The sequence below is a fragment of the Montipora capricornis genome, chromosome 13, assembly GCF_036669925.1.
Source record: "Montipora capricornis isolate CH-2021 chromosome 13, ASM3666992v2, whole genome shotgun sequence".
Taxonomy (NCBI): domain Eukaryota; kingdom Metazoa; phylum Cnidaria; class Anthozoa; order Scleractinia; family Acroporidae; genus Montipora; species Montipora capricornis.
In genome coordinates this window covers 42,931,220-42,943,719 of record NC_090895.1, presented here as the reverse complement: position 1 = coordinate 42,943,719, position 12,500 = coordinate 42,931,220, and the positions used below count along the sequence as shown (strand labels likewise).

Here is a 12,500-nt window from a genome sequence, read left to right as displayed (position 1 = left end):
TCATGAAAACAATCAAATGAACAAAGGAATAGCTTGAACAAACAACTGTCTTGAATAGATGTGTGAAATGGGCATTGCAAGCTTAAGAATTGGATTTGAAATCTGTCCTTTTTCTTGTTCACTGTCCTGCTCTACTTGTTATGTTTTGTACCTACATTGTGGTAGTTGCCAACCCTAAAGCTTGTCTTATTTGGCTACCAGGTGCTCTCCCTTGTAAGTTTAGTCTACTATTATCATATCGTTATTTTATTCTGTTATTGTTTGACAACAGGCTATTTTCACCGGGAGAAAAGTACGCTTTTGCCAGTCGTGCTGGTATGCACTATTTTTATAATAACGTCTAATTTCGTAGCTGAGCTTGAGCAGCGTTATGTTTTGGCGATTTGAGCCCGAAAAGGTTCTTAAAATGTACTTAAAGTTATGTGGTATACTAAGTTCGAATGCAAATTAAGTTGTTGCTCAGTGTATTATGCAGTAAAAAAACGTCCCTAAGCATCTTAGTTTAATAATTGTCCTGTGAGACTACATTTTTCATTTCTTTTACCGTTATTTATACTTCTCATAAAAACAAAAACAAAAACAAATGAGTAAAGTCTTTAAAGACGTTCTTACTGTAACCTAAATCTTACTTACTTAAATCTTTGGTTAATCTTAACCTGTACACTCACATGTCATATAAAAGAGCTAGGTCCTCAATTAAAAGAAGGGTGTATGGAAGACATGTTTGCACAAAGGACTTTATTGTTAACATAAGGGTCCCGTGAAGGAGTCAACAACTTGCTGTATTCAAATTATTTTCTACATGAGAATGGTCATAGCTCTAAGGAAGGATCATAGAATCCTGAAAAGCTCCATGCTAGGTTTTCACATTCGTGGCTCATTTCATTTCTTGAGTTAATTGGTGAATAAGTGGCCTTAAACCCGAGTAGGAGATCTTCAAAGATTTGGATTAACTTTACACAAAAAGTACTCATAAGTAGCACTGACCTTGACAAGTAGCCTGGATAACATGACCAGCATTTTCATCTGAGTATATCCAGTGCTTGCTGTCAGCAACTTTGTTTCCTTCACTCGCTTTGATTTCAGCGCACGATTCAGCGGGAAGCTCTTGAATTGAGCCCAATGGCACTGCAGGCGAAATGTAAAAAATTTCTATAACTATCAGCGTAATATGAATGATGAGTGGTAGCAACCTGGTACGGACCCAATGTTGATAATTAATTTTTGATAATCCTTTGTTTTAACTAAGATTGATTGGTTTTCGACTCATTTCGACTCATTTCGACTCAGCAAGAGTCCATCAACTCTTTCTCTTCTATGTTTTTTTTTTGTTAATTCAGTCTTTTTATAAGGATTAACAAAACTTTTAAGAACATACTAAGTTAAATTAATACCCAGGCTCAGAGCCAGTTTAAAACGTCAACTTGAATTTGCTCATTTTTTAAAATTTGTTTTGGATTTTTTTCTGTGTGGTTAGTATAACTCGAAATAAAGGTAAAAGAAATGTAAAACTGTAGTCTAACAGGCAATTAATTCAAATACTTATATTTTAAGTTTAATGAAGCTTCTTACCAATGTGCAAAAGAAAATATATATACAAAAGTACAATAGGTAAAGGAAAGCAATAGGGGGGAAACTGAATTCCCATCCTTCAGTCTACGACAATATGGAGTTGCACCTGTTGAGGTTGTAGAGGAGTACCGTCTGCTGTTGCTGTAGAGGCCGATTCTCAATTTGCACTGTCGACTTCAGCCATTGCATGTAAAGACTGGTGCGTTGTCGAGTTTGTTATGAGATTGTTGCTGGCCAGCTTTTTTTTTCTTTCTTTTTTCTTCTGCCTGGTCTTTCAGTTTCTTCTCGGCAAAAGTCAGACCTTTTGAGACAATTTTTTTCCAGGCTGCAGCGTGAACTTCCCAGCTGTTTGTGTTAATACCACATGCTTTCATATTACATTTATATGCGGCCATGAAACGAAGGTATGGACGATTTTGTTGCTTTTACCGGTTGAAAATTCACCATATACGAGGTCCTTGAGTATGCACCCATCTTCCATTCTACGCACATGACCTAGCCAGCGAAGGCGTCTTTGACGGAAGAGGGTGTACGTAGAAGGTATACCTGGGGTGCTTACCATTTAGCCAAATAATCCGGATGGAATGATCGTTGCATAAAGGTAAGCGATTTTCCGAATTTAATGACCAACTGGATGAGAATGGCGCTTACCATTTACTACACAGCATTCCATCCCGCATATTTTACTCGATCTTGTGAGAAAGGACCTGGAAACGGAAGGATTCTCGGAAATGGTAAGAGCATTTCGCGAATTCCGTTCCGAACGGAAAAAGAGGACTACCTCTGGAGGTTGTCCACAATTTCCGAAAAGATTTTCCGGAAAATTGCCTTTCCATTTGACCTCAAACCGAAATTTCCGGATTTTTTGGCTAAATGGTAAGCACCCCTGTATACCAGAGGAGGAACGAATAGTATCCCAGACGTCTTTTCGGCATCTCGTTCCAACGGGAATAGCAAAATGGCGCGCTCGGTTGATGAAATACACTATCTTCTTGGTAATTATTTCGAACTAGGTTGTGTCGATTATAATGGTGAGTGATTTGTGCCTGTCAATACTTCATCATTGTGTATTTAATTTCTGATATTCATTCATCAAGACTCAGGGAAGACTACTCGTCTTAATTTAATAATTCAAAATGTGGTTTTATCACAATGTGATCACTGACCCGAAGAGAGGTCATGAACAAAGTTATTTATACAGTTGTGGATTACACTTTTTCTTCCAAAAATGGACTTCACTCATGCAGATCGATGGTGAAACGATATTTTGGCGGAGAAGTACCCAGAAGAACCCACATTTTCTCATATTTTCGGAGTCGAAGATTTTATCAAAATACATCAGTTAAATGAGCCCGCAAGTGGAACTTGTGATTTGATCATTGCATTTGAAAGCCATCGCACAAACGCGGATTTCAGATTTAACTCACTTTTCTTTGATTACCTATGTGGAACGAAGGAACAATTAATTCGAACCAGCAAGGGAGATGTACACATCCACAGATCGACTCTCAACAACATCGGGCATTACGCATCGCTGCCGTTCGCTCAAACACTCTATGTAGCCACATGCAGTTCTTTACATTTCAATGTAGCACACGTAAAATCATTTAAATTGACACCAAATTTTTCTTCCGACACGCAATGAAGCCTTGACACCAAGGTCTGTTGGTAAACACAACATGGTAGTCTCCAGCCCTGCTCACGTCTGCGTTGTGGCTGGAAGATACTGATTATGTCACGATTTCAGTTGATAATATAAAAGGAATCGCTATACATTATTGGATACTATTCATTTATCCTCTGCCTGTATACCTATTCAAAGTCATTTGAATATTCATATCCTGTTGGAATCTGTTGATTATGCGATAATTTACACTTTACACTAAACCCAAAACATTTTTCGAAAAGACAAAACAAAGTAAGCAAGGTTTGTTAACTTTAAAATTGTCTAGAACAGTGTTGTCGCTGACGTGACGCTTTGACAGCCACGTCTCGGGCGTAACGCGAGCTTGGGCCGCCTATGCTCAAAACAAATTAAAAATAAACACTAAGCTTTTATAACTTATATCCCTCCGATGCTTGACTTAAATAACTGCGTAGCCACCAGTGTGGTCCTGACAACAGCTACATATGTCAAACCAAGAGTCCATGATGGACTCTCGGTCAAACCTGTATTGAAACCAGCGAAAAATGCAGGAAAAAAAAAAAAATTCCAAACTGTTTTCCACCTGTACACGAAAAGCGTCGTCTGTAAAGAGCTTTAGTTGAGGTAGTAGGGAGCTTAAGCAACGACAACGGCGACGGCAACGAGTACGTTATCTCAAACTATAAATTCGCGCTATTTTAATCGCTTCGTGACTATTTCAACATTTTCAATATGACAAGGGTGTGGTAGTTCCTCAAAAATGACACTGGTTGTAACGGCACTTTATTTAGGGAAGAAAATGAATATTTATCCTCAAGTGCTGACCTTCCTCATAAAACGTCAAATTTGGCTATTTCAAGTTGTTGTTTTGCTGACGACGGCAAAGAAATGGACAAAAGTGAAAAACGCACGTGCAGGGCGAGCAAAGTTATTGTTTTTACCTACTACAATATGCAAATTTATGACGTTCTTGTTGCCGTCGTCGTTGTCGTTGCTTAAGCTCCCTAGTATGGCTGTGTAGCCGCGTCGAACCACTGAAAGCGCGCGAAAAATTAAGCCTCGTCTGTGTTTAGGTTTCCTTATTACAAGAAGTTAACCGGGCTTGAGCAGTCAACTTTAAAAAAAAGATGACCAAGATGAGCTCTAAACTTGAGCCGGCGATACGGTCACGCGATACTGGTCAGCGGATACCTCGTTTTGACAAGTGTCAATCGACCATAACATGAATGTCCAATATCATGTACGCTGTAAACGGCCGCCATGTTGGGCGTATTGATCATGATGATGATGATGATGATGATGATGATGGCCATGGTATGCAGACGTTGGAGGCTTCATTATTCAAAGACATAATGAGCTGCGCGATTTGGAAGCCGAAATGCTAAAGATGGTATGCAATGGTGTCCAAATTGAACCGGTACTTCAGGAGATAAACGGAGAAGTGCTGACACCTGATACGAACAGAGCAGCGGATGCCCGGCTTGACATTTATGCTCGAGTTAGGATTTGTTACCCGAATGCAGAGTCTTAATAGAGGCCTAACCATAAAACAAATCTACTGCCAGCATAAGAGTGAAAAGAGAATGTACGCCAGCAGGGTGCTAAAAGTCGAACAAGGCTCCTTTATCCCACTGGTATTTACTATCACCGGAGGAATGGCAGATGAATGCAAGAGGTATCGCAGTAGACTGGTTGAACTTTTGTCAATCAAGAAGGGTGAGGACTATAGCACTACAATGTCGTGGATTTGCGCCAAAGTCTCATTCGCCCTCCTGAGGTCTGCACTACTGTGCTTGAGAGGCTCACGTTGTATGCGAAGAGCTCCGTTCAACATTGCTGATAGTGACTTTGAAATCGATAAGGAATTAGCGAGACTTTAGGATTTGAGCGTTTATTATTGGCCGTCACGATGGAAAAGGATAAACGATTATTGACACAGTGATTGTATTCTTATGATTTATAATAATTTCTAATGTTGTATAGTGCTTCCAATTCTTACTTTTTAATATTTCTGGAAATTATGTACATATTTTTCTGTTTTAATTTTAAAGTCTGAATAAATTTATAAAACAAAGAAATAAATAAATAAATACAAAACATCCAACCAACGCATGCACATGGAAAATTGCGTGCACCGAGATTACCACTTTTCGGAGGAAAATAATGGAGTGCCTGCTAATTGCTTGCGAGAAACCAATCCAAAACAAACAAGTACATTCTTTTATTGCGAAACTGTTCCTCTTGGGAATAACTTAATTCAACAAAACCAAGTTGTATTTAAATTTCCACCATGTACCACTGATGATGACCGTACGTTTAGTAACTTTTAGCCTTTTATATAATCATTGTTATTGTGTTTGGGCAAGTCTGTGCGTACGCGCCCACGAGCAATACCGGTACCATTAGCCGTGATTACCATGAGAAAATCAACCCCTGGGTCCTATGCCTATATGGTACTCCGGCCAACCATAGATGTCAAACGGAGATAGACCATTTACCCAGCTACCTTCAAGTAATTTAGTGCACAAGGAATCTCTTCTTACTATAGAATTCCTTAGATAAATTATTAATGCTCCATACCTCTGTTGAAAGCTCGCTTCATGTAGAATCGCTTTGAATCGGGTAAAAAGTGTTCGGGCCTGGCTTCTTTCCTTCTGTTGTTCAGCTCGCAAATGTTTTTGCCAATGATGAGATTGTAGCTTTGGCACCTGACATCCTGGTGACATATCATGTAACATTCCGGTGGAAATTGAACCTTGACTGTTTTAAAAGTGTGGCCTTTAAGAAACATGCCATAAACAGAGTATTCGTTGTGACAACCTTGATCAGCTGCACTAATAAGACCAATCCTTGTCATCAGAAAAACAGCCGAGAACCAAAATCGCGGGTTCATCTTGTTGATGTAGACTTTGCAAAATATTGCCCTGCAAGTACGTAGAGTAAAATTTACTCTTTACTGAAAATCCCGGCAGGGCAGACAAAGGGTCGATTATTTAAGCGAAGCCTCGGTTAGACCTTGTTTAGGAGTGAGTCACGGCTTAGACTAGTTCTTCGTAAACCATGGTTAAACTTTATTTAATTTGCATCATGAGGAGCTTAACTTGAGTCAGGAATGTGGGTCTCACTAAAAAGGCAGAGCGACAGACAAAGGGAGAGAGAGGTGTTAATTTATACATTTGTTGGGCCGACTTAGCTTCGTCATAAAGTTTTCAATGACGACAAATATCTCAAAGTACTTTAAATTAATTTTGAGTGACTTGTCAAAATAGCCCAGAGGCACAATAAATCAATTTAAAATATTTTCTAAACCACGGTTTACAACGGCCAGCATTATGCAATTAAAAAATGGAAAGTTATTTCTTAACTTTCAGGCTACCGAGATGCAACTTGTTTTGCCCGGCATACACTTTTCTCAACAGCAACGGTGAATTGGTTCTTTTCTGATTTTAAAGCAAACCATTTTTAAGCTTTATACTTATGGAACGCGTAACTGAGGAATAAAACTCAACAGCTATTACACCTTCGAACATCTGCTTCCGTAATTCTCCGGTTAAACACGAAACGTTAGTTATGTATTGCTGTATTTAAGGACGGTGCCTACTAATTCAATGGTATTTTTGCGTGGCCTACTATATATACGGGAAAAGCAGATCTTAACAAGTGTTATTAAAATCCAAAAAAAAAAATGCGGGTAACCACGTATTTTTCGAAGATAATTAATCAACAATACTTGTAAAGAGCTTCAAAATGCAAAGCAATTTTCCAGATTGATTTTTAATTATCTCTGAAAAATGCGTGGTTACCCCCAATTTTCTTTTTGGATACAAAGAGCACTTGCTAAGTTCTGCTTTTTCCGCAAAATCTTAAACCGCGCAAAAATATCGCTGTATTAATAAGCACAACCCGTAGGAAATCCGATTATCTTGAGATGCGAAGAACGTATGCGCAATAACAATAGTAGGCACCGTCCTTAAACACAGGCAAATTATTTCTTAACTTTCAGGCTACCGAGATGCAACTTGTTTTGCCTGGCATACATTTTTCTCAGCAACCGTGAATTGGTTCTTTTCTGATTTTAAAGCAATCCATTTTGAAGTTTTATACTTATGGAACTCAATAACTGAGGAATAAAACTCAACAGATATTATACCTTGGAACATCCGCTTCCCTAGTTCTCCGGTTAAACATGAAACGTTAGTGATGTATTGGTGTATTTGTTAATTTAAACACAGGCAAATTATTTCTTAACTTTCAGGCTACCGAGATGCAACTTGTTTCGCCTGGCATACATTTTTCTCAACAGTAACCGTGAATTGGTTCTTTTCTGATTATAAAGCAATTCATTTTTAAGTTTTATAGTTATGGAACTCTATAACTGAGGAATAAAACTCAACAGCTATTACACCTTCCAAATTCTCCGGTTAAACATGAAACGTTAGTGATGTATTGGTGTATTTGTCAATTTAAACACCGGCAAATTATTTCTTAACTTTCAGGCTACCGAGATGCAACTTGTTTTGCCTGGCGTACATTTTTCTCAACAGCAACCGTGAATTGGTTCTTTTCTGATTTTAAAGCAATCCGTTTTTAAGTTTTATACTTATGGAACTCAATAACTGAGGAATAAAACTCAACAGATATTATACCTTCGAACATCTGCTTCCCTAGTTCTCCGATTAAACATGAAACGTTAGTGATGTATTGGTGTATTTGTTAATTTAAACACAGGCAAATTATTTCTTAACTTTCAGGCTACCGAGATGCAACTTGTTTCGCCTGGCATACATTTTTCTCAACAGACTCAACAGTAACCGTGAATTGGTTCTTTTCTGATTATAAAGCAATTCATTTTAAAGTTTTATAGTTATGGAACTCTATAACTGAGGAATAAAACTCAACAGCTATTACACCTTCCAAATTCTCCGGTTAAACATGAAACGTTAGTGATGTATTGGTGTTTTTGTTAATTTAAACACAGGCAAATTATTTCTTAACTTTCAGGCTACCGAGATGCAACTTGTTTTGCCTGGCATACATTTTTCTCAACAGCAACGGTGAATTGGTTCTTTTCTGATTTTAAAGCAATCCATTTTTAAGTTATGGAACTCGATAACTGAGGAATAAAACTCAGCAGATATTACACCTTCGAACATCTGCTTCCCTAATTCTCCGGTTAAAGGTAAAACGTTAGTGATGTATTGGTGTCTTTGTCAATTTAAACACAGGCAAATTATTTCTTAACTTTCAGGCTACCGAGATACAACTTGTTTTGTCTGGCATACATTTTTCTCAACAGCAACCGTGAATTGGTTCTTTTCTGATTTTAAAGCAATCTATTTTTAAGTTTTATACTTATGGAACTCAATAACTGAGGAATAAAACTCAACAGATATTATACCTTCGAACATCTGCTTCCCTAATTCTCCGGTTAAACATGAAACGTTAGCGATGTATTGGTGTATTTCTCAATTTAAACACAGGCAAATTATTTCTTAACTTTCAGGCTACCGAGATGCAACTTGTTTTGTCTGGCGTACATTTTTCTCAACAGCAACCGTGAATTGGTTCTTTTCTGATTTTAAAGCAATCGATTTTTAAGTTTTATACTTTTGGAACTCGATAACTGAGGAATAAAACTCAACAGATATTATACCTTCGAACATCTGCTTCCCTAGTTCTCCGGTTAAACATGAAATGTTAGTGATGTATTGGTGTATTTGTTAATTTAAACACAGGCAAATTATTTCTTAACTTTCAGGCTACCGAGATGCAACTTGTTTCGCCTGGGATACATTTTTCTCAACAGTAACCGTGAATTGGTTCTTTTCTGATTATAAAGCAATTCATTTTTAAGTTTTATAGTTATGGAACTCTATAACTGAGGAATAAAACTCAACAGCTATTACACCTTCCAAATTCTCCGGTTAAACATGAAACGTTAGTGATGTATTGGTGTATTTGTCAATTTAAACACCGGCAAATTATTTCTTAACTTTCAGGCTACCGAGATGCAACTTGTTTTGCCTGGCGTACATTTTTCTCAACAGCAACCGTGAATTGGTTCTTTTCTGATTTTAAAGCAATCCGTTTTTAAGTTTTATACTTATGGAACTCAATAACTGAGGAATAAAACTCAACAGATATTATACCTTCGAACATCTGCTTCCCTAGTTCTCCGATTAAACATGAAACGTTAGTGATGTATTGGTGTATTTGTTAATTTAAACACAGGCAAATTATTTCTTAACTTTCAGGCTACCGAGATGCAACTTGTTTCGCCTGGCATACATTTTTCTCAACAGACTCAACAGTAACCGTGAATTGGTTCTTTTCTGATTATAAAGCAATTCATTTTAAAGTTTTATAGTTATGGAACTCTATAACTGAGGAATAAAACTCAACAGCTATTACACCTTCCAAATTCTCCGGTTAAACATGAAACATTAGTGATGTATTGGTGTTTTTGTTAATTTAAACACAGGCAAATTATTTCTTAACTTTCAGGCTACCGAGATGCAACTTGTTTTGCCTGGCATACATTTTTCTCAACAGCAACGGTGAATTGGTTCTTTTCTGATTTTAAAGCAATCCATTTTTAAGTTATGGAACTCGATAACTGAGGAATAAAACTCAGCAGATATTACACCTTCGAACATCTGCTTCCCTAATTCTCCGGTTAAAGGTAAAACGTTAGTGATGTATTGGTGTCTTTGTCAATTTAAACACAGGCAAATTATTTCTTAACTTTCAGGCTACCGAGATACAACTTGTTTTGTCTGGCATACATTTTTCTCAACAGCAACCGTGAATTAGTTCTTTTCTGATTTTAAAGCAATCTATTTTTAAGTTTTATACTTATGGAACTCAATAACTGAGGAATAAAACTCAACAGATATTATACCTTCGAACATCTGGTTCCCTAGTTCTCCGGTTAAACATGAAACGTTAGCGATGTATTGGTGTATTTGTTAATTTAAACACAGGCAAATTATTTCTTAACTTTCAGGCTACCGGGATGCAACTTGTTTCGCCTGGAATACATTTTTCTCAACAGTAACCGTGAATTGGTTCTTTTCTGATTATAAAGCAATTCATTTTTAAGTTTTATAGTTATGGAACTCTATAATTGAGGAATAAAACTCAACAGCTATTACACCTTCCAAATTCTCCGGTTAAACATGAAACGTTAGTGATGTATTGGTGTTTTTGTTAATTTAAACACAGGCAAATTATTTCTGAACTTTCAAGCTACCGAGATGCAACTTGTTTTGCCTGGCATACATTTTTCTCAACAGCAACTGTGAATTGGTTCTTTTCTGATTTTAAAGCAATCCATTTTTAAGTTATGGAACTCGATAACTGAGGAATAAAACTCAGCAGATATTACACCTTCGAACATCTGCTTCACTAATTCTCCGGTTAAACGTGAAACGTTAGTGATGTATTGGTGTATTTCTCAATTTAAACACAGGCAAATTATTTCTTAACTTTCAGGCTACCGAGATGCAACTTGTTTTGTCTGGCGTACATTTTTCTCAACAGCAACCGTGAATTGGTTCTTTTCTGATTTTAAAGCAATCGATTTTTAAGTTTTATACTTTTGGAACTCGATAACTGAGGAATAAAACTCAACAGATATTATACCTTCGAACATCTGCTTCCCTAGTTCTCCGGTTAAACATGAAATGTTAGTGATGTATTGGTGTATTTGTTAATTTAAACACAGGTAAATTTTTTCTTAACTTTCAGGCTACCGAGATGCAACTTGTTTCGCCTGGGATACATTTTTCTCAACAGTAACCGTGAATTGGTTCTTTTCTGATTATAAAGCAATTCATTTTTAAGTTTTATAGTTATGGAACTCTATAACTGAGGAATAAAACTCAACAGCTATTACACCTTCCAAATTCTCCGGTTAAACATGGAACGTTAGTGATGTATTGGTGTTTTGTTAATTTAAACACAGGAAAATTATTTCTAAATTTTCAGGCTACCGAGATGCGACTTGTTTTGCCTGGCATACACATTTTTTAACCGCAACGGTGAATGCGTTCTTTTTAGATTTTAGGGACGGTGCCTACTAATTAAAGATATTTTTGCCCCGGTGTGCCGGAAATGTAGATCTTAACAAGTGTTATTGAAATCCAAAAAGAAAACTGGTGGTAACCACGCATTTTTCAAAGATAGTTCATGAATATTATTTGTAAAAAGCTTTAAAATTTAAAGCAATGTATGGCGTTCTTTTTCAAATTGAAGCTTAATTATCTCTCAAAGATGCATGTTTACCCCTAATTTTCTTTTTGGATATCAAGAGTACTTACTAAGATGTACTTTCTCCCGATAGTTTTAAACCGCGCAAAAATATCCCTTTACCAATTGCGTTGGTATGACGAGTGAAACAGGTTTCCCAAAAGTTTGAAACACGGAATGTTGAAATATGGCCATACGTTATTCTTGATTTTTCAGTTTGCTTCATTTGCTGAAACCCTTAAGGGGGAAGATGAGGAGACATTTTTTGGACTTGTGAGTACTTTGCGTAGTGCAAATGTGCTCCCATGTGCTCTTCTTCTTGATGTCGAATAAGTTGGATAAAAGGTTCGTGGTTTTTGCACAAACCAATTATTGCCAACGTCTTTTTCTTGACCAGGCGAGGACACTTTTTTTATTAACACAAACTTACTGCTCTTCTTGCTAGCAGCGGTAAAGAAACAGAAGAGCACACCCGCATCTACGGTAGACATTTTGCATCGCTATTCCATTCGAATTTTTACAATTTTCAAGCTGCCGGTGGGCGACCATTTCCCGCCAAAACTTTCCCAAAAGAACTCATACTCTGCATATTTCGAATGAACCATATTCCGGTCATTCTGTTCATTCTGCTATCGGAAGCAGAATGAACAGAGATCCCACTGAAAAAAGAACAAGAATACCGTCTATTTCGTGTATTCCTATTGCGGAATAGTACCAAAAGAACTCGCCCTAACACAAAAACAACAGAATAATTTTCTGGCGGCCATTTTTGCATTCGGTCAATTCTTCGCGATTTTGGCGTTTGAACGTGAGCCTGTACACCGGGAAGGCTTCCAGCACCGAATTGCCCGACATCAATATTGTTTACTGCCTCCATAACTCGCTTGAAAACATCTGAATACAGAAATCCATAACATTCAGACGACGACTGCTCGATTAATCTCCCCACAGAGGCCAAACAAAGTTATTCCGTAAGCTTCGTCCACGTTTTTACCAGAATTTCGGAAGGTGATCACCATTTTCCCGCAAAAAA

At 37.3% G+C, this 12,500-nt stretch overlaps 1 protein-coding gene and 1 long non-coding RNA gene across 6 annotated transcripts in view; one reads left to right on the top strand and one right to left on the bottom strand.

The window, feature by feature from the left end:
• LOC138028820 (uncharacterized) overlaps window positions 1–3,574 on the top strand; it is a 4,057-nt gene extending 483 nt beyond the window's left edge. The window contains exons 2-3 of the long non-coding RNA XR_011127733.1: window positions 272–315; window positions 1,851–3,574. This is a non-coding gene — a long non-coding RNA (uncharacterized lncRNA). The remainder of the gene's footprint in view (window positions 1–271; window positions 316–1,850) is intronic.
• LOC138028817 (uncharacterized) overlaps window positions 1–12,500 on the bottom strand; it is a 15,319-nt gene that overhangs the window by 988 nt on the left and 1,831 nt on the right. For 2 of the 5 annotated variants that reach the window (XM_068876444.1, XM_068876443.1), the window contains exons 2-3: window positions 5,798–6,141; window positions 988–1,128 (exon numbers count right to left, since the gene is read on the bottom strand). In XM_068876444.1, coding sequence (XP_068732545.1) covers window positions 988–1,128; window positions 5,798–6,110 — 454 coding nt within the window. In that variant the 5' untranslated portion in view covers window positions 6,111–6,141. Of the gene's footprint in view, window positions 1–987; window positions 1,129–5,797; window positions 6,142–6,737; window positions 6,747–7,863; window positions 7,945–10,118; window positions 10,160–12,500 lie in introns of those variants that run through there. The other 3 variants (XM_068876442.1, XM_068876441.1, XM_068876445.1) reach the window with 3 other exon arrangements.